Source organism: Aythya fuligula, chromosome 8 (genome assembly GCF_009819795.1).
Source record: "Aythya fuligula isolate bAytFul2 chromosome 8, bAytFul2.pri, whole genome shotgun sequence".
Classification (NCBI taxonomy): Eukaryota; Metazoa; Chordata; class Aves; order Anseriformes; family Anatidae; genus Aythya; species Aythya fuligula.
Genome location: NC_045566.1, coordinates 26,803,220 through 26,826,865, shown reverse-complemented (window position 1 = coordinate 26,826,865; position 23,646 = coordinate 26,803,220). Strand labels below are relative to the sequence as shown.

Sequence of the window (23,646 nt, the reverse complement as noted above, 5' to 3'; positions counted from 1 at the left end):
CAAATTTCTCAAGAACAAAACAACGCTTGTAAAAATTTTCCAAAGTTTCAGTGAAATTATTACCAACATTATTCAGCCTACATCAGTATGTAAGGATTTTGCCAATGTCAAGCACAGATATTTTAAGCAACAAAGAGTTGTAGAATATTTTAAAGTAACAAACGTAGGGGAAGAAAAAATCTCATCTGAAGACATCCTCCGCCAAAATCTTTACCCTCTTGTAGAATGTCCTAATAACCCCTCAACCTCCTCAGAGGCAGCTAGGAGATAATGATCAGCCTAGAAAAAACACCTACTACTCTCACACTTTAACATTTGAATATTTGGCCAAAGGATTGATATATAAAAAACACACACACACATATATTAATGCCTTTTATTTTGCAGTTTTCCACTGCACACCTTTGTAGGTAGAAATTTATATGCACAAGCCAGCTTCCATCTGAAAAGATTTCAAAATAATTTTTTGTATAGTCACGAGGGACAACTTCATTATACTATACGTAAAATCATGGTTTTTCCCCCTCAGAACCTTTTCCAATTTCTTAAAATTTCCCAGTTGTCCTCAGGAAATACCAGTAAGAAACTAGTTCTCACAGTGCTCATGTTTACAGCATGAAGCTATCGTAAAAATCTAGGCCATGTATTAGGTGTGTTAAAGTTCAAACATACTTTTTCCCCTCTACGCAATCAGCTGTAGACATTATTTGTTTAGATCCTGACATCAATATTATGTCCTATATCTTATCAGGATTTCAATAATCAATTTTGCAGGGAAAGGGCACAGCACAGGCAGAAATTGTTTTGAAAAGGAAAATAAGAAAGGAGCTACTGGTTGTAGTGTCGGTAACCATTTACAAGCGCAGCAACATCACTGTCAGATTTGCAGAAGCAGGGAGTGATTCTGGGCAACAGCGTATCACTACTTGTGCTAGAAAGGAGGAAAATGGGCAAGAACGAAGGTAACACGAGGCAAAGATGAACAAATTTGGGAAAACACAGAAGGAAAAAACGACAGATGGAAGAAATGCGTGGACAAATAATGAAGAGGGAAAATACCAAGGAGAACTAGGGTAGAAAGATAAAGTAGGGCAGATCTGGGGAGAAGGAGGAGGAGAACTCTTTTTCAAGTTGTGACTCCAGCGAGGAAAACATGACAAAAGCAAGAAAAATCAAAAGCATAAAGCCTTCAGACAGGAAGTAGCAGAATTTAGATTAATTTAGAATCCAATATCTAGAATTTCAAATAACAGATGTTTGTTACAGGAAATATATGAAGGGAAGCCAGTCAATTAGGGAATACAGGAGAAGTCCCAGTGTTTCTTTTGGAAAACTATTAACCCTATCTCTCTGGTGACAGGCACAAAAAAACTTGAAAGTCCTGAAATCCCAATCCAAGCTGTCCCTAGGTAAATCTTGAGAGAAGACAGCATGCAGAAAGGACTCCCGTATGGATTGGAAAGAGTAGAAACACTGAGTCAAGTACAGAAGTAGGTACAGGAAGGGGGTACAGGGAGAATAAGGAAGGAGAGAAAGGACTAGCAGCAGAAATTGATGGAAAGAAAGGACCCAACAGGAGAATGTGAAGAAAAAAAAAAAAGAAATACCAAGAAAAAAAAAAAAAACTATCAAGGAAGGAGGAATAAAAAAAAGACCTGGTATATTAGGAGGGAGATACTGGGAGAATGAATAGAAAACAGACGGGAGAAATCCAAGGGAAGTGAATAAAAGGTAATGGGAAAAATACAGTTTTGCTTAATCCAGCCTTCCCTTCAGACAACAGAAAGAGAAGACAGGGAAATGCAGTCAGCTTTGCCTCACACTGGAGCATTCTGGACAAGTTTCACACTGACAATGAGATAGATGGGCTGCCAACAAATTTTAATACTAGCTTGGTCCAACGTTGAAGCCACTAAGATGCAAACAGAAGAGGCTCCATGGGATTAGCTCACATTTCTGCCTGTGCTTAAATTCCACAAGGGTCACTGCCATAGCACCCACGGGTTGCTCTTTTTATTAGCTTCCATGCACCTTGAAGCCACGTACATTTTCTTGAACTGTTTAACCAAACCTCAGCTCTATTATGCAGGCATGGGCAGCACCTCCAGTACTGCTCAACAGCCAGCTAAACTCTTCTTGTGTGCTACCAACTTCCACATCTCAGCAGAAGTAGGACAGTTCTGAAGATACATTTTTGGGAAAAAAAATATATTATAAAAAAAAGTATTTATTTAATGTAAGCATTTTTTTTTGCGTATTTTAAGAGCATTACTAAGAACACACAAAGTATTGTAGCCTATCAAAACATGAAATACCACTCAAACAGGTATATACATGTAAGCTTAAATTAAGAATTACTGCTTAGTGTTTTCCCTTATTACTCTGCACTTGTGTAAAGAAATACTTCATGAAGCACATTGTGATATACAAGACATGGAATCCTGACTTATTTTTAGTTATTTATGAATTTTCCAAACAAGTCGTTTTTCATAGGGGAAAAAAGAAATATTAGTATTTGTTGAAATCATATGTGGGAATATACAGGATTGTGTGATAGGCTCAAAGTAACCCCGAGCCTTGATTTCTTGATTGCTGGTCTGTCATTGTGGGCCAATTCACGACTTCCCCCCCACTCCATGGAACACAGACCCAGTAAGAGTGCCTTTGTGATTAAGCATCATGCAACTGAAGGAGAGACAGGTCATCTTTTATCCTGGCCCTGAAGGTGATTGCCACATGCTCGCAGTACTCACCTGCAATAAAGTACCAAAACTTAACTCCTTTGTGACTAAAATAGGACTCAAGAGCTTCAGACATTCTAGCTGAATATTATGACCATAGGATAAAGAGCTCTGCCAAAACAGCTTTCCATTCATCTTTTCTCCAGATGTGTCCCTTTACGTAAATAAATGTTAACTGGAAGAGTGCCTTACAGCCTGAATTCTCAGTCAATGCTGTGACTACTGCAAGGGAGTAAGTATCTGTCCTCCAGAAAGAACTATAATATAAGGACACATCCTTACAGATAGGAACTGAAGAAACGAACTCAAAGAACAGTGAGCCTGAGAGCCAAAACATTCAAAGCAGCAAAGGACACTGTGACTGAAGAGCCTGGCATGAATCAACGGAGGGCTCGCTAGAGGCACTGCCAACACAACTAAACACACTAACCACTCTACTCCTGAGCTGCCACCTACATGGGCTTCCCTCTAGAAACTACAGAGCACCTTGAGAATCCTCCTCAGAGCCCTAAGCAATTTAGACCACCTTGGTGGGACAGAAATAAAACACACCAATTCACATCTTCTAGCCAGACTTTGATTACAACTGCATCTGGATTCGTGCATGGCAGCCACCTCCCTTTCCCAGTGCAAGAGCTGGCCTCAGTCCTGGTTTGGAGAGCTCACAGTCCCTCTGTCCTGTGCACATGGAAGGCAGGACATGGAATGGGAGTGAATGCTGCTACATTATATAAGTACCTCCTGCTGGATGTTCCTCAAAGGCATTTACCTTCCCACTAGCAAAATCCCATTCAAATTGTCCAGCAGTTCAGTTCACATCTTTGAAGACTGTGTCTTAGAGACCAGAACAGGTCATAATTGCTCTGGTACATTAATTGAGACTAGTGCTGCTACTGCTACTAATTCAAGCATTTCTATGCACTCCCATTTTAAAATGTTTGCATTTCTTAAAGCCAAAGAAGGTTAAATAAGAATCAAGAAAACAATATTTGGAAACAGATGGATAAAATTAATAGCCGTGTTAACGCAGAATTTAAAGAAAACACTTTCTACAAAAAAAGACTACTATGCTCTAAAACAGTTCTGCAGTACGATTTGCTGCAGGGATGGGACGAAAATATTTACCTACAAGCACTGAAATTTTTAAATTTGTGCAACTGAACCAACACATTAAAATACAAAATTTATAAATGCCACAGTTACACAGCAAATTAATAGTCAATTAATTGATCACTGATTGAATCTGGCGCAACTAGTGAGCTTTGCAACAGCTATTCAAACTCCTTTACTGTAGCATAGACTTTTTCAGAAGTTTTAGAGTTTGATTTTTGTTTCACTTCAGGAGTGACATGCAATAACAGTGGTTTTGGACTCGGAAGAACTAAAATATTAAATTCGTCCCTTCCCTCGCATGACACACAGAAATAAACAGAAACAAATTCAGAATATAAAAGCAGTAAAGCAGTACCTGACCAGAAAGGAGTGGAGGAAGGGGGAACAAAGCTGTAGTCTGGAGGAGTTACAAAAGAAAACCCACAGAACAAAGAGGGGGCTTAGAGAAAGAAAGAGAAAAAGAGACAAGCAAAAGAACATTGAAATATCGGCACAAGATTTAAATAATAGCTTTTTAACTATATAATTCATTGATAATAAGGAAACTAAGGTTCCCTACTAAGGATGTCTGGAAGGAAATTGACTATAATAACTAGAAAATTTGGATCTATGATTTAATTTTTAACAATTGCATTTTTCAAAGAATAAGGTAGAAAGAAGACACTCATTCAGGGTTTCAGAGAAGCAAATTAAAACTGCAGACTCTTGCAAATATAACTTTTTTCTTTTTAATTTTTTGTGCCCCACTTCGTAAGAGTACAAAAGCAGACACTCATGCATATAAAAGAATTCCTCTTGAGCCCAAAAAGACTGGAGTCACATGCCCTTAAGTAAGTAGGAATATAGTCAATGCAACAGTTGAAATGGGGTCTAAATAATATGCATGTGGAAAAAAAAATAAGCCTTTTGCCCTAATAACAATTAAGATCAATAGCAATTCCTCAATGGTACTGTCTAAGGACCAAACAGGGTTTCTCATTTTTGCAGTTCTCCCATACTTGGGTGAAAAACCTCAAGCAAACGAAACAGGCCTGAGTTTGAACCAGGCAGAGCCAGCAAACCATCCCTACTGTAACAGCTTCCACGGGTGAACGTTAGAGATGTATGTGCACTAATGCCAACAAACCCAGGATGACCTGTCACCACATTTTTAAATGCAGAACTAGTTGAAATGGAGTTAAATGGCCACAAGTGGAACTATATTTTGTTGCCCTGTTCTCTCATTTTGTCATTCCTTTGAAGAAGCAATGCAGATCCGTATCATCGTATAACATGCAAAACCTAAATACGTTGGGATATTTGCTCCCAGCTGTGCACTTGGAAAGTCTGTCCTCAACTGGATAAATAGTCTAGCCTTTAAATAACACCCAATATTTAAAATATATTTTCATGTACATAATCTACGGGTTAGTACCTGAAAGCAATAAATACAAAAGAAACATACCTCAGGGCCTCTTGCACACTAAAAAACTGCCTTCTGATCATTTACAGTAACAAACCTTTCTCTGCCTCTAAAACTAAATGGATTATCTGAGAACGCATGAGGTTATCTGAGGAACATCTTTATACTGGACCCAGTAACCCCAGGTGACAACTCTGTGTGGAAATGCATTATGCAAACCAAAAAGACACCTTTGCTCAAGCAGTGCATCCATTCTTCAGGATAACTGCCTTATTGCTACAGTAGCGTGATGACACTGAGCAAAACTATCACATTACTACATGCTAGATACTACACGGGGGGGGGGTAGCTGGTCCTTTCCTGTCCATACACATCTTCATTTTTCAGACCTTCTCTCTGTGATATAACTGACAGTTTGATTTTCTGCAAAATTCTAGTCCACTAAACCTGTGTGGGCAAGGAACTCCTTTAAGACTTCTACAGATAACCAGCCTTTTCCTATGTCACTGGTAAAAGTTTTGGTGTTGGCCTCCGTGTATGGTCTAAGGTGACATTTGTTTTACTTTACTTTTTCAACAGATGTCACATTTACACATTTAATACACATAGAATGATGTAATTAATGTACCTCCTTCCTAGTCTACAGCTGATAAAAAACAGTCATTCAATATTTGGCATCATAATTTAGGTACATTTAAAACTAAGTTTCACAAAGATGCAGATTTCTCAGTTGTGCTCTGCATCAGCAGATTAGAATAAAATGCCAAGAACTCTTTTAGCAGAAGGAATGTCAACTGTTCTTTTCCATGTTTGCCTTCGTTTCATTAAAAGGTCAATCACTCCTCAAACCTAATGCAAGAATTAACATTTCTGTGTAGAAAAAAAAACAAAAAAAAAAAGATCATAGTACACCTAGAAAAGCCTGGAACTGAAAAATTAAAAGTCATCTTAATTAACTTGAATTTCTATATTGAGAAAAGGAAATGTCTAACAGCATTTACAACCACATTAAAAGTGTGCATTAAGTATCAGAATAGAGTGGATGACTTATCTAAGACCAGAAGAACTTCTAATTAAAATGGGAAGCAGAATTAGCTGTTTCCACAAAATGAAAACTTTTTTTTTTTTTCTAAGAACAAAGATTCTAAAAAAGATTCTAAAAGGAAAAGCAAATTCCTTGAAAATATATGATGTTACAAAGTTATTTGTTAGGATTCATATCAGAAATTACAAATAAACTGAAATGCCACTTGATTCTTTCCTTCAGTGAGCAAGTAAAAACTTGACAATTGCCAAAAATAAATTAAATCCTTTCTCACATTGTTCTGGAAAGCGAAGTTAATTTGTTATGGCCATTCAGCTTCAGGACAGCTCAAAGACTTTATCTGCAGAAAATGATACAACTCCTCCAAAGCCTACAGTACTTTATCTGATATTTTTCAGAAATACTTTCCCACTTATTCTGTCAATTATACATGCTAAAGACCAGCTGCTTTGAATAAGCTGATGCCTTTTCAAAACATGTCCTCATTAAAACATCCAGATACACTGTCTCGTGAATAGTGTAGTCCAAAACCCACTTGAATTCAGCTTCAAGCCAAGGAAGCCCGTGGCATTCATTAGCTTCAACTTCATGCTTGTTAAAATGTGTTAAGTATAATATTGAGTAATTACCCATCCGAAAAATGTGGAAGTGCCCCTCTCACTTTCAACAGCTAGGGTTTTTTTTTGCATTGCAATTAGATGGGAAGAGGTCAAAGAAAACATCCATGTGGAGGTTGACACTCAGGGCCAAAACAAAGTGAACCCTAATGTCCAACTGCTGCCCTATGACTTGTTTCCTTCCTTAAACAAAACTGCATCCCGAAGTTTATCAACACCTTTTCAACTTCAGTCCTGCAGGGTTCACACCGCCTCAATACATGGTTATTTTAATATCAGCTTCGTAAAAACTAACAGGATGGTTGTAAAACTGAGCAACATGACTCACAGATGGGCTGCTAATCAGGGAAATTTGGCTTTAAGAAAAATTTACAGGGACACACTGACACTTAAAAGAAAACTGTCAAATCCATTAATTGAAGTGTCATCCAGAGTAAATCTAGGTAGGCTAGAGAACCGTGGACATCTATTAGGTTTTACACAAGTCTGAGAACTGAGAGGTTTTTGGTCAGTTTGGCTTAAGAGAAAACCTGCCTTTCCTCATCAGTACGCTTTGTAGTATTAAATGGCTGAAATTTACTGTAGCAAAGATGCACTTTTTCATCCCCTTGACTAAAATGAGAGCATCCCACGTTCAATTCCACTGAATCCTGTGAAGCATGAAACAATTGAGCTAATGCTTCTACAGAGTAGTAAGTTGGTGGACAATATAGATATACGCTAACTGGTCTAAGAAAGGGAAAAAAAACTGTTTTTGCTCACATTCAGTAACAACCAACCAAATGCAAACAAAAAACAGACAAGGCTTATTGTCTCAACATTTAAAGCCTCAATGCTATGAGCCAGCAATGGATGAAGAAAGCACAGGGGATGGCAAGAGGAAGAGAAAAGCAAACAGAGATCGCAAGGTAAAGGGAGAAAAAAATGGGACAGAAATCCACCAAGAACAGATATATACTGAGACACAGCACAGCAGGGAGAAAACAGACAGAACTCCTAGGAAGCAGTGAAAGAAAACAGAAACAAAAGGAATAAAGAGGAATTAGGATACAGAGACAGAGTAAATGAAATGCACAGAGACACAATGGTTTCTTACAATTACCTATCCTAAATTATCTTCACTTTAATTAGGGGAGGAAGAAAATCTCTGAAGCTACAGAAATGTTATAGAACAGAGAGAAGCAAGCAAGTAAACAAAAGCTTACAAACGCAGCAGATGAAAATAATTCCACCAGCTTCATCATCACTAAGACTAGACTGGACTCTATGGTCTTTCACAAGAGTCTTCGTATTGTTAAAATCACCATCAATTCTTATTTCCCTGGTATTATGTAGTATGGTACAAAGCTACAGCCACTGTCTGCAGAACTGCAATATTTGCTCTTCGACAGAAATGGTATATATTTTCCAGAGGTGGGCCATGTGGTAATTCTTATCATTAACACTGAACTTGCATGTATTCTAGGAATCAAGCCAGCTTCCACTTAAGATGTAACGTGTTAGAAAAAAGGATACCATGTGCATTGTAAATCTCTTAAATTTACTTCTAAATTTCAAAACTTTTTAATTGCTATTTACGTTGTACAGTAGTTCATTTACTTTTAGAAGCACACAGGCCTGTAAATAAACATCTAATGTTAAAGGGAAAGCATAAAAGTAATTATGATACGGTAAATCTAATAGGGGTGGGTTTATCTACAAAATTTGTGGTGTTATTGAGATCCTAGTTCATACAGCTGCACTACAAGACTGATTTATTTAAATCCTTTTGTAAGGATTAGAAATTGTCACAGATACTTATTAACATTTCAGCAAATATCTGAAAAAAATAGGCAGGATGTGATTTATTCTCTCACCAGAATTCCTAATAGATTTTTGAATATCAAGGAGATTTAATGTTTGGCAGCAAGACAAACTTGCTAGACATGTTTATAAACCTCTTGACAGATCTGAATCTGCTTAGCTTAAAAAAATCCTAACTAAAGGCATTACCATATTAATTGGTTATATGTCAAAAATGGAAAATGAAGATATTTAGGGTACCTTTCCCTTGTAATATTTATGACAGAAAATAGTACTTAAATTTAAAATACTTACAGTTGCCACCTGTTCTGCTACTCCTTTGACCCGATGAGTTTTCAGGTTCTTTATATGGAAACTGAAGAGTAGTATCCAGACTTCGAAAGCCTTCTTTGAGAGAGTGGTGCTTATAGTACTCTACAAGTTCCTTCCAGAAAGGAAAAACAACATCATTGGAAACTGAAATCACATCCTTTTCAAGATTCTGGTGCACAGTCAATGTCAGTTTTATAAAATAAGGTTACTTGTATATACAACATCCCACAGAGCACATATATTAAAAAATCAAGTATCCTAAATGTTGGTTCATTTTATACTTCAACTCATTCAATACCGTGTCATTTGATCCTTACCCTGGAGTAAGGAACACATTTATACAGTGAACACTTATTTTTCACTAAAATGATACACATATGCTTTTTTTTTTTTTTAATAGAACTTTATAGTCGAGTCAACACTTACTGCTCCTTTGAGCCATGCTGAGCATGTATTTGCTACTCTGCAGTCAGGCTGAAGGCAATGTTCGTTAAGTATATAATGGCAATTGTCTGTTTTCCCAAATTTATTTTGCAATATGTGGTACTCATCCACAAATGAATTTATAAGCACAAAGACCCCAAACAGGCATGTAAGGCTTGCCTATAAGGCAACAACTTGATGTGCAGATACATGGCCCATATGAAAGTTTCAAGGCTCTGTCATTATTATTTTTCTCTCATAGTGCACATTGCATTAAAAAAAATAATAAAAAAACACAGCATTTCACATTTTCCTTGGGCCCAATCCAAAAACTTCCACATTTCTTCATATACACATTGAATTGGATCACATAGTTTATGTAACCAAGGAGATAAATTACTTAAGTTTCAATTCTAAAGAAGGCAGCACACATCAAAATACTGACAACTCATGTTCTTTCTTTGCAACCTTCAACCCCTGTCACTGGCTTAGATTTGAATCAGTTCTAATAATGACAATATCATACAGTTTGTACTAGGAGCCTGGAATAAGATTAGAAGTACCAGACAATTATAAGCAAACATATTTAATTTGATTAATGTTACTTCAACTGTGAGATTTCACTCTTCAGAAATGCAATCGCAAAGCCGTGTATTTACTGCAAATCCTTCACTCCTACCACTAACTCCCTCAATCATTCCATTCTTACGTTTAGATTTCTAAAATCAAGAGTTGACCAAGCCAAACTTGGGTCAAAATAAGGAAATTGTACTGTATTCAATCAACTCCTTATAGTTCAAAAAAAAAAAAAAAAACAACTAAATAAATAACCCACATCAGTTCAGCAATATATTAATTGCAGCAAACAAAATTACTCCCAAATGATTTAGTCCAAGATTACTGCCTAAATCATATGTTTGTGATAACAGACTGAGGCTTATCTTCTGAACTGAACTCTGGAACATTTTGCTTCCCATGCTGTGAGCTGTTGTATGTCTCTGGAAATGCTTCTAAAACAGTCTAAAGCTAAGTAAAATCTACAACTGCTTTAAACAGTTCATAATCACAGACTGCCAGACACTACAAGCAAGCAGGAAGGCCAGGAGAATAAGAACGGTTTGCGCTTTGTTACTTTGACATTAGCATAGCAGGCAAGCCACAATGTCAGCAACCAAATTTTCTTTCACTTAACACCAGGTACGAAAGACATTGAAATTACCAAGGCAACGAAGAGGGTGATTTGTAAGAAGCAGCACTTACATTAAGGTTTCCAGATAAATGGAAAAACAGTTCGTATGAAACTTATTTTATTACCTTTTTTGCACCACAAGTTTGAGAATTATGTGGACTGGGAAAGATAGCAAGAATATCAACTAGACAGATTCTATTAATTGGCAAAGTACATAAAATAATTTAAAATTGAGAATAAATTTGGGTCTTGATGATTCAGTTGCTTTTAAAACCTTTCCTTTTAACACTAGCAACAGTCAAGAAACAACTGGTGTCTTACACGCTCATTACACAAATTAAAGTAGCAAACTTACAAACAGGTAAGTAGCCACAGCCCCTACCTTTGTGGACAAGCTTCTAAGAAGTTTGTCACCCCTGTAATCCACACACCAGCCTCTGAGCTGACTTTTCACTGTATGTCCTTAGGTGTGCTTTACACTCTCGGCATATTTTAATTACTCCCATGAAAGTTTTTCAAATGTACTATGAAAACTACAAGCAAGAGCTGTTCTGCTTCATTTTTTCCAAAGCAATACAGAATTCTGTCACTGCAAATCCATGGCTTCCATGGCTTTCCATGGTTTCCATGCCTGCTGGCTTGTGTCTCTTCCGCTCCCAATTCTACTCAAACTACTTTTGTTCCTCTCTATTTCCAGCCATGATTACTTTTTCCTCTTGCATCTATCCAGGACAAAGTAGATGGTTCCACAGCATACACAAACAGTACTTACACTATCACTTGTCAATTTAACTCTCAAGGGCATCCTTTATAATATCCTAAAACTGAGTTATGAAATTACTTTTTCCTAATTGAATGTTAGTAAGGCTGAACAGGTAGCAATGAGGCCTTAAGGCCTCCAGTGTAAACACTACAAGTTTACTTTGTCCTCTCAGATCTCTGATGGAATGCACGTTCTTTTTTTGCCTTTTTACCAGGGGGTTGCGTACTGTACTTATTTCTGATCCTTCAGTTCTATTTTGAAATTTCCATCACTGCATAAAACAGCGTCATCAGAAGTAGTTATCCAGGAGGACAACTCCAGCTCACATGCTTTGTCAAGATCTTAGTGTGGTCGTATGTTTTCATCAGTTTCCAGGCAATTATTTACAGTGTTCGTAGACAAAGTAGCTACCTCCTTCATGCATTTGAGAAATGCCACCACTTCTTTGTTGTAACCAGTGGTAGGCCCCTAGCATCCACAGCCCTAACACTAAACACTTCCTGGATTTTAAGTGCCAAATGATATCAGATTGTGGAAACAGGTTGGTGCATTTTTCATCAGGAATTTTATATTCTTTTCATTCTAATGGGCACTTATTTGAATCGGGGTCACGCAAAACATAGATTTGCCCTCTTTTTATAAACCACTTGTAGACTGTTCTTGTTTTACAGAGTGTCAGTGATTCAAACAAAATAATTTCTAAGACCTCCTAGTTTTAAAGCTCATCTCCCTGCTCTTAGGTTGCACTGTCTTTCATTTTACTTTACTGCTTTAGAGAATTTGGATATACAAGCAGAAAGGCTGAAGTGTAAGTGCAAACTAACTGATTGGACTAAACATAATATAGTGAATAAGCAGCCACACATTGCTGGAATTTAGACTAGTTGGTACTGACCCCAGATGACTATTCCAAAATGGATTTCTAAGCTATCAGCAGTTTAGACAGCCTCATTCTCCAGATACGCTTCTTTACTCTCTCTCTGGTGTACCATGACCAGGAAGATTAGCTCTCAAGAGTTTTTCTGGGCTCTCTGACACAGCTCCAACTTCTGTCCTTCTCCCTCTGAACTCACACATCAGTAGGCATCGTTCTGCTCCTCAGGACACATGGGGGGTGGGGGCAAGGAAACTTCACCTAACTACTTCTGAGGATCATTGTTATATAAACATACTGAAAAATATCAAATTCTGCTTTCAATATTTATCATAATGCTATAGTGTGCTGATGTATGGGATTCAAATTCCTCCTCTCATCCATACACCACTGCAAGGTACACAAGCCAGCCCTAAATACATAACATTAAGCACTTGTCACCATCACTTAAAGTTTAAAACATAAACATCTAAAAAAATCCTATTTGCAGGACATGATTCAAATCTCTCACTCTCACAACCTTCTGCAATTCTACAGACCAAAGCAGCAGACACTTTAACATCAAGTTACACAGAAATCACACCTTGTTAAAAACCTAATCAATGCTTACCATTAAATTTTTAAATTTTCTATTTTCTGCAATGTGGAAAAAGCCATCTCTTGTTAAAATCTTGATGTGTTTCACTTCGTTATTGTACCTGTGGGCAATGAATAACTTATGAATATAAATGTGTTTTTAATCAGAGGCAATCAATAGTTACCTGAGGGCCTATCCCAGTAACACTATACAAATAAATTCTTGGGACAAAATGTATATCCGTGCCAAAACAAAGTTGACATCTAATTAACCAAATATATTTATTAAAGTACAGCTGAAGAGGTAATCTATATTCAGAAAAGAAGTTGCAACTAATTGTTCTAATCTGGAATTCCCACATTTTGCTTGCTTTTAAATTCATGCTGATAATCAATATAGAAGCAAACAAGACCTTCGTGATAACTTCTGTCCATAGACTTTTATGAACATGTTTTTCTGAAATGCAGAGTTTTAACAAATTCCTACTGAAGACAATTGCTTAAAAGAAGCAGATCTTATCACACTTCAAACACTAGCTTAGTTTTACCCAACATATTATACCATCATTTTTGTATACCTGTTTGCTATACTAACATTATAAAACTTCTACTTCTTACTTTAAGTCCATGCATTTGTCAGCAAATTCAGTTTTCCTAAATTGACTCTTAAAGATAGTGTATGGTCATATAAATTGAAAAACTTTATTTCTTTCCTTATCAATTTCAAATATTGAGTTATTTAAACATAAATGAAAACAGAAAAACTTTCTGTAGACCTTATCCCACTTACTTAATACTAATCGCATATTCTCCCGACTCTTTGGTTCTGTGCCGCACCAGGTAAGTGCTGTTTACTCTGTTAATAAGTTCACTCTCTGCTTGTAACCTTTCCATTGCTCCTGCAAACCTGCAACACAGAAAAGTAAAATTGTCTGAGTCCTCCTGAAGGTACAAAGATAGCTACCAAACATGCAGTGCAGAGTCACGATATTCTGCACGAGATGGTGATCTACAAACACATCAATTGGGATTGAATGCTAATTCCAGGACTTCCAATGAAGTGCAAAGAAGCTATGCAATGGGGGTAGGGAAATCCTTAGTTAGAAAAGGTCTTTTTCTTTGAGGAGAGGGAGTGACAGAGCAGTGTGGTGGAGTTCAGCTGTCCAGCAGGGTAAAATCACCACAGAAGGTAAGACAAATAAGTCACCGATTCTGCAGTCTGACTACATAAGTAGATTTGTGCCCTTGCTCCACGCCTTGCCAGTTTGGGAGAGACTTCATAAGAGGCTGTCTGTAGACACTGCAAAACTAGAGGCTAAGCTGGTAACTGAAGAGGGGGAAAATGACCTACCTTACAGGAAAACAATGCTGATTTTACCATTTTAGAAAATAATCTAAAAGCAGACAATGTCAGAGACCACTTCTCTGAAAAATTTCCTGCTAATATATCGGTATCAGTTAAAAAAGATCTTGAAGTTATTTTATCAAACACATCAGGAAGAATGCATTTTGAAGTTTATCACACAATACAGGACTTTTGCAGCCTGAAGTAATTTTTCAGCCAAGTTTTACAAAATCTTAGAAAACCAAGATTGATCACGGTGATACCCAATTAGAAACACAGCAAGTGTTCGAATTGAATTACAAATACAAAATTTGAGATGTTAAACATTCTATTTGGCTTGTTGTGAAAAATCAATGTTTTCATCTGATTCTGATTTCACTTTAGGCAAGCTAGAGGAACTCAGAATTCATCTCTAAATGATCAACTATAAAACCAGTCAAAGAACACAAGTGATGATTAATCTGTTCTCTCAGAATCAGCATGTACATGTATCTATTCTGGAGGTGGCCTCAATTCCAGTAAAGAGATCATTCACAACACTACATATACCCCAGACCAGCAGTAATTGTAGATCTGATACACTGTCCTCTTACACTGCTTAGACATGTGTGTTTGTTTTTAAGGAAAAGCAGAATTATTCACAAGACCAAATGTATTTAACGTTAATCCTTCTCTTTAGTTCCTTAGCATGTAAGATGTACTTGCATGCTTCATATTAAAACCATCTCTTACAATTCCATTTCAGTCCTCTGGGACTAAGGCTACAAACTTGTAAACACAATATCAAAATCATTAAGCACATTATTACATCAGAAACACTTTTAGGCAATGCATGGTGCTGCTTTCGTAAATTAATTTGTAATAAGCAATTATCTTTCTATGACCACCTTTGTCAAAGAGATGCTTCTTATAAGATTAGACAACGACTCACCACAGCTGTGACGAATAGTCTACTGGTTTAGGAACCTAAGACAGAGGAAATACAAGAGAATGGAGATCAAGATGTTTTTTTTCTATTCAGCACATAAATTAAACAGTATTGATCTAATACTTTATTCACATAAAACAAGAGAACAGAAATGGACAATCTAATTAGTCTGGAATTCTATTTTCATTTTAAGAAACTTAAAAATTAAATATTCTGTACTCCTCTGGAATACCACAGAATATTTTAACCTTTTGCTGCTGTGACAGATTCTTTTTTTTTTTTTTTTTTTTTTTTTTTACTGTTTTTATGTTCATTTGTTAACAGAACTGTCATACTTTTTCTTTTGACAAAGCCTATATTAAAATTAGTACTTACAATAGCCTCATGGTACATTGTCGAAAAATACTTTAAAATTTGCAACAAATATACATTAACATATACAGATTTCACTCCGTGTTTCCAAGATTACGTGAGCCCTAGAAAGACTGTCTACTAGGAAACATAGTACATAATCTCAGAGAGGTAACACTAATACATGGAGTGTATTCTGTGACTTCATTCATACCTTTGTACTTTGTTTTACTCTTGCACTATGGAATTAAATGTTTAAAATGAAGTGAACTATAATCAGTTTGTAAAATGGATGTTATATACATATATAAGAATGTTTAGATAATTTTAATACATGCAAAAAGCACAATATAGCAGTCCTCACAAAACTCAGCATTTTATCTTATCTTGACCATCTCCCCACTGTTGCCTGATACATCAGCATTATCCTTCTCTAAAATAATTTGTGAGAAACTTGCAAGGTGCTGAAAAATTTATTTTAGTGGAAGCTTAGCACACATTTTGCAGACGTATAACCTACTGTCATGTATTCTGAAATAAGTAGTTGTGCTTTTTTTCCCCCCAGTAAAACCAATCAACGTTCTATTATTTTCTGGAACCTAAGAAGGTAAAAATTACAGTATCATTCTTCTTACAATTTTTAATGATATACAGACTGTATTCATCAGAGACTTCCAAATACAGATTAACTCAGGAAGACAGTACTACACAGGCCCAATAATACAAAATACTTGAAGTTTAAATTAATTATAACTCCCACTAGCTTGTATGCTGAATAACATGTACCTATATACAGATGACCTTGGGTATCAACCAAGTCTTTTCCATGAGGTCACTAGACCTGACCTTAAAGTGAAAAAAAAACAAACCCTACATACCACTGCATGTTTAAGCACTATTCTGCAGTTACAGCAGCAACTGTCCAAAGGCAGCAAGCAAACGAAGATATAGCCACTTACTCGAATGCCTCTCCATCCAAGATGTCTATGATAAAATTGTCAATTACACAGGACAGTCCCAAATGTACATTTTATTTAAATAAGAAGACAGGTACTAATATGGAACAGACTGAAGTTCTTTGCGATAAAAAAGCATGGCCACATGCTCAAGTTTGCACAGCAGTACATCTATCCAGGTGTTAAAACAGTTCCTACATTAGTCTAGTTCTTGGGAGAAAAGGGGAACAAGAGACAAAAATACATTACTCCCTACCAGCACAGGCAAAGGGCCCTCAACCAGCAGTGCTGTAGTGCTGGTGGTATGCAAACCCCTCGGACATGTGAGGGCCTAACACAGCTAGGTCCTACCACTGCCAGCAGCAATGGCACTAGGTATTGCCACAACTACTGATGGGGTTACTAAAGCATTTCTGCCTCTAATGGTGAGACTTCAGTAAAAAAGTAACACCCTACAAACATCCTGAGAAAGAATTTCCATGAGAAATGTTTTAATGAAGCAATCAAATGGGATATTTCAAAGCCAAGGGGGCATTTACAGACTCTTTACATGTTGCAAGATATCTCAAATAATAAATTTCATCTACAGAAAAAATGCACTACGAATGATTTGCATTATCCCCCGTAAGATGAATTAACACATTATCAACAGCAGCAGAAAAAAATAGTTTAAAAACAAACATCCTTCATGTGTCAAGTATCCCTGCTATGTTGGAAAGAACATACAAATTTGAAGATGGTTTTAAGGCCATGCTTCAGAGCAGTTAAACCATAGATGATTAGTCCTTTTCATTTATTTTCAATAGACCAAGATATACAACAACCCTTGTTCACTGTCAAGAAATAGACTAAAATCAAATATTATTCCTGAAGCTCTTGGCTCACATTGTGCTATATGTACACAATGCCTCAAGAGAAATGAGGAAACTGTAGGAAAGCTAGGAAGGACCAGACATTACTCTTTTAGTGTAGAAAATATCTAATGACATATACTATTTACGGCAAACAGGAAGAAATTGTTTATAGGTACATCTGTGAAAAGTCTGGAATATAGATATTCTGGAGCTCAGCAGTTTTTCATTCAATATTCATTCCTAAAGTATTTTGAAATATGTATTTTATGCTGTTTCTGGGCATTTTTATATCAGCTGGTTGTAAAGACTGTTAGACTTAATAATAATAGTAAAAGTTATAGCATGTTAAAAAACCTGATCGATGTTTCAGTATCTTTAACTGCGTCATTTGTCATAACAACATGTTTATATTTCATCCTTCCAGGTTAACAGTGGTGAAGCATCAATTTTTCTTTTTGGTCTGATCACGACATCGGTTGGTAACATTTCATGAATAATATTTATTCACTCTGTAAAATTGTATTATTTTCAACACTCCTTTTAATAGTTTATTTCTCAACTTCGCAGCAAGTTTTATCACTGGAACACAACCTTCACAACACCCCCAAACAGCATTTTTCATACGTCTGGATATCCCACTTCCTCTGCTTTAAAGTATAGTGCTGGTTCCTGAAATGTTGCTGCAGTTGCTGTCAGCAATGCTAAGGTATGACTGACTGTGTGGCTTCAGGAACCCAAAGCCAATCCACAGCATGTATTGCCTGTGTCCAGCAGCACTTGTGATGACACCAGGGCACAAGAAATCCACAATTTTATAATAAGCAAGGTATCTGGAGAAGGAAGCTAAGCTCGTAACATTTTCATCATCATCACAGAGCTGTTCTGTCACTCAATCTAGCATACCTTGTGCTTACAGAAATTCTGTGCCATCCTTCAAACAAAACTCTCAAAATATACAGTCGAGATGTCTCAAGATATAACAACGTGTTTATTCTTTAGGATCATGTATTTGTTTGAGAAACTACAGGATAATGTAAGCCTTAAAGGCATATCAAAATGTAGTCAGTAACAGCTGGTTCCATCTACTTATAAATGATTAAGTGGCATCTTGACTGCTGTAATGAAAGTAATTCCATTAATAAGTCAAACTGTTGTGAATCAAGTTAAAAAGTTAAAGCTGTCACAGCAAAGTGAGGAATATAATTTGTCACTGTTGTTATGGGTTTACATGAACTATCTCAATAAAAGGACAAACAGTGATCTGATGCACATCATCACAGAGGACAGAACGAAGGACCAAGCACGCAGCCTTTTAATGCAGTCATCATATCTGTACACAAAAATCATGAGCACACATTGTTAATTTATTTTTTTTTTATCTTGCATTTTTCTTAAGAAAATCATTGAGTTAAATAAAGGCAGGTAAGAATGTGCAGAGATGAGATTTATCACATACTCTGAATTCAAAGTTTTATTTTAGTTCCATGTGTTTTTAAGCTCACTACTCAGTGTAATCTCTCTCTCTAACCCAAAGTGACTGGGTAATAGATTAGAACCATAGCATTCTCACCTTGCTGTGGGGGAAGGAAGAAAGTATACTTGCACATAAAATGTTCTATATTCTGGAAACTCTTCAGACAATTCAATTTATTAATAATCCCAAAAGTTAAACCTACCTCTGAAACATGTTTTCTTAACATGTGCAACTTAAATCCAGTAAATTAAAGTACTACAATGCTATATTTTAAGCAATATAGAATGCCACAAAAACACAAAGGAACTAGAAATAATAGGATTTTGGTAAGGTAAGACTAATAAAGTGCTGGTATCAACTAGGAAAATTTCCTATAAATTGACAAACGGAAATGAACAACTGTACTTACACATGGGCTAGGCTTTACTGCATCACTTGGGAAGAAGCCAAGCTCTCCTGTTGTTAGATTTCTGCCCTAGAAAAAAAAAAATCCCATTTTTGAGACATTATGGCAATTAATAATAAATAATACATGCACAGCAGTTTAGGACCGTAAGAGTTTACCAAAGAGAGCCCTCAGAATAAAAATGCTACTCTAATAAAGAGTTACTCAATGGTATTTTTTAAAAAATATGCAATTAAGTAGTAATTATAGATGACATAGATGAGAGTTCTGGGAAATAAAACACAAGGTGTACCCCAAGTCTATGTTGTAATTCCCAGTCCTGTTAATGTCTGCAGTATCTGAAGTCTTCACTAAAGGTGATTCCAATTACCTCCTTTCAAATCACTTCCACCTGAGCTGGCCTCACTCTAGCAAGAGCTGACACACTACAACACCACAGAACCCCCAGCCAGCACCACCATGCAGTAACGGTTGCAGCACCCAGGAAATCATGCCAACTCCAATAGGAACTTAGAGCTAATAATTAATCACCAAAGTCTACAGTTAAGATTTTCCCTAAATTATACAAATCACTGGAAATTGTGTGGGCACAAGAACACCAACAGAAGTCAGGATTTACTGTCTGTGCCATAGCCACAGAAACATTGTTGATGTGGGCACGCAGCTGGGAGACGAGCTGCAGCAGTGTGTTCAATTCACCAAGGCCTGAACTGAGCCCTTGGGGTACCCCTTGGGTTCCATCAAAGTTGCAGGACCACCAATTTCCTCTGGGCTACTCAGTGCCAAATGTGACCTGATCATTACAGAGCCATGCCCATGCAGCTCTAAATTCATCACCAAGCCTTCCTGAAGAAATTTCTCAGCCAGTCAGAACAGAAAAGAAAAAGAGGAAAAAAAAAAAAAAAAAAAAAGGAAACCACACCTTTCTAGTGCTAGCAAACATTCAGCTCTGACCATGCCAACCAGATCACTCAGAGCAGCATAGAACACATGGCTAAAGTTTCCAAACAGGTATCTAAAATGAAGGCATCAAAAGTTGCATTTTGGCAAATAAATGTTGTCATTTAACAGATTTTAGAGAGCACATAAATGCTTAAGCTCCATTAAGTTTAATATGCTGATGTAACGTACTATCAGCACTTTGCAATAAGAGCAAGTATTTTGTTAGCAATGTAATCTTGAAAGCAACATTTATTATTTTGACCACATACCTGCACCACAAAGTTTCAGGGGAAAAATGCTTCAGAAACACTTTCCTTCTGTCTGCCTGAATTGGCATCCTTATACTGTATTTACCCCCCGGTGTGAATACCTCTGAATTACAGGTTTGACTTACATACCTCCGACAGTCTCCCATCTTAATGATCCCTATTTACCATACTAATCTCATCTGAACAGTGACATCAAAGTCAACACAGCCAGCCACTAGAAAAAATGTATTAATGAGAAAAGGCATTCTAAGCAGCACAATTAAACAATAAGTTTGTATGTGCCCACACACCATTGTTAAATATATGAATCATTTATATAAGGTGAAAGAAGCTGAAATAGATGACGTCTTGCAATGTATGTCCACATCTAGAAAACAGCCAAAGATCAAAATCTGATGAGCTCAGGGACAGAGATCTCCACTATGTTCTGACAGTGCAAGAAGGGACATCTTTTCAGATGTTCAATAGTGTTTGCAACACCATGGACATGATCGAAGTGCCACATCCTTCAAATCAGAAATACAGTCTGGATACTTTCTCCTCCAGATTTTTTTTTTTTTTTTGTCCACCCACAAGTCTAGAATGAAAGCTCGTTTTAGCTTGCAGGCACTTAAATGCTTCAATCTGCACCACACTGCAACAAGAACATAGCTGTTTCGTGCCCTCAGGTAGAAGGTTGGGGGGGAACAGAAAAGCCACATTGCAGCCACTAAATGAACTGCAGCACATAAAGACCCAACCACGAGACAGTTAAGATGCAGAGCCAGCATTATACTACCTGGTTTAGCTGCTGTTATGAGCACACAGTGCCATGAATCACAGCTTAAAAAATCCAGCAAAGCTGCAAAAATCATGAGATCAGCTGTGCTCCACACATTAAATCATTATCATCACAATGCAGATGTTACAATATAGACACACTCAGAATAAAGGAACTGAGCTGTAATCCATAGGCTGGAGAACATTTTAACACGTATGCACACTTTCATTAAGTATCCTGCAGGTAGCAAGTCAACCACACTTGCAGCAGAAAATGAATCGTGAAGATTCACTTGACACACCTAAGAGAGCATTCATTGAAATGAAAAGTGGCAAGAAACTATCATCAGTGGACAAACTAACTTGAAAGGTAGAGCATTAAGGAATACTCCCACTTGTCAGAAGATGCTGTGGGACATTTTGTGTCTAAATGTGTCATTTTGTTGGGCAGGGAGAGGCTGTAAGTGTAGCATGCATTCCATGGACGTATACCAAACCCAAAGTGAAAGCAGCAGTCATCACGTGGACAGACTCTCTCCTCATACAAAACTACCACCACTGGGACACCAATTCCCCAAGTACTATGACTGGTACAAAACTCTGCCTTTACATTTTGAACAGAGAACCCCAAGAAAGGCTTTGCCTTCTGAGGAAAAGCTTTACATTGGATAACTTCAGATGTCTTTGCTAGTTAAACAAAACCAACCCCTAAAACAGAACAGGCTTTGATTTATCACACATTGCTCAAGGAAAGTGCTCACTAGAAAATGTTCTGCAGATAATGAACTGATATAAGTCATTTGGTAATGTTCTTCGGATAGTAGGTTAATTTATTTACCTTCAGAAATCCTAGCTAAACTCATCAAGGCTTGGTGTCATTCAGACAAGAAACTGACTTGTCAGATGATGGTTTTAAAATTTAAGATCTATCCATCAACTGCTCATGATTAACAGCATCATGCCACCATGCTTCACTTCTACTAATCACTTCTTTCTAGTTTACGTTTCCTGCTTGCTAATTGCTTACTGTTTGATGAGTAAGCATTTCATTTCCTTTGAACACTCACTGTAAAGACTTAGGGTCATCATAAAAGCAAAAGCAACTGACTGGACAGAACTGTTTTTAATATATATATATATATTAAAACATAAATACAATGTAACAGTATATGTGTGCATGTGGATACTTGTATTCATATATATTTATATATATAAGGGCCAATGAAGCCCTTCAGTCCATTTCTTCCAATGACACTCTCAGCATGACTAGAGGCTGCCTCGCTGCTCTTGTGCCTGTGTTAATGGCAGAGACATTCCCAAGTCAAATGACACTTCTGCTATTTGCAGACTCCTCCCTGCTATTTAGCTATGCAACGTGCAGCAACTTCAGTGGGCTTGCACAGAGCTAGCATTCCAGGACACCTAAAAAATTATTAATTATTGTGTCCTTAGCCCCCTCCCTTTTTTTTTTTTTTTGGTTACTGCAAAGAATCTGGTGAAGAAAGACATGAGTTGGATGGAAAAATCACAAACTGAAAGAAAAGAGCCCAGTTTTCACTTTCAGAGAGCACTTATACAGTGCTGCCTCCCCAGCATTTCAGAAGACATTGGGTACCTGTGAGTTCAATACCAGTTCATTTGTGTGTATCGTAAATATCATGGCTACAGGTAAGCATGTTGTAAGAACCACATGAATGCTGTCTGTATTCAGATTACATGCTATACATGCAACAGGCAGAGAAGTATGTTCAGTAAGAAATACAAACTACCATTAATATGAGAAAGAGACTTTTCAAAGAGACCCTTCAAGATAAGGGTTTTAAACTGCCTACCAAACAAGGGGCATTGTAACATACACTGAAAATCTTTACCCAATATACAGCTATGATACCACAATGTGAAATTATTAACATCATCTCCTATTAATGAACTGCTACAGCCTACAAAGCTGCACAGTAAAATCACTCACTTTTCCAATATAGTCTAGCAATATACAGATTCTATATATATATTAGGAACTCAAAAATTATTGGTATTTTAAATGAAAGTAATTAAAAATCTATCCCTTTAAAAACATTTTTGAACCAGCATCAGCATTACATGGGAAACACAAAACCAGGATAAAAGCAGTTTTCAGACCTAATTCAGGGTAGCCCTCTATTGAATTCCTTTCATTTAAATTCAAGGCAAAGCAGCACAATTCTAGAGGATGCTTAAAAACATCCATCCAAGTTTGGCTCATTTATGAGAAATTCCCTGAACAGACAAAAATTGCAAATAAAGGAAAAACCAGACACACAGCGCATCTACTCAGGAGCTCAGGGAAGACTTAGGAACAATTTAAGAGAAGTTTTCTGATGTATAAATTAAGGCCCTTATATTCTATCATCGTTTCATCTGAGCAAAGAAGTGCTTCAAGCTCTTCCTCTTTCCCTCCTACTTAGCTCCCACCTCAGATTGAAGAAGCTGAAGTCTATGTTCTCTCTCAACTTCCAGTCCTTACT

The 23,646-nt window shown here is 36.9% G+C and overlaps 1 protein-coding gene across 2 annotated transcripts in view; it reads right to left on the bottom strand.

Annotated features, from left to right (window-relative positions):
- The window catches only part of VAV3 (vav guanine nucleotide exchange factor 3), a 162,577-nt gene that overhangs the window by 5,378 nt on the left and 133,553 nt on the right, over positions 1 to 23,646 (bottom strand). For both annotated transcript variants that reach the window (XM_032192464.1, XM_032192465.1), the window contains exons 21-25: positions 19,176 to 19,241; positions 15,135 to 15,169; positions 13,649 to 13,765; positions 12,893 to 12,980; positions 9,016 to 9,145 (exon numbers count right to left, since the gene is read on the bottom strand). In XM_032192464.1, coding sequence (XP_032048355.1) covers positions 9,016 to 9,145; positions 12,893 to 12,980; positions 13,649 to 13,765; positions 15,135 to 15,169; positions 19,176 to 19,241 — 436 coding nt within the window. The remainder of the gene's footprint in view (positions 1 to 9,015; positions 9,146 to 12,892; positions 12,981 to 13,648; positions 13,766 to 15,134; positions 15,170 to 19,175; positions 19,242 to 23,646) is intronic.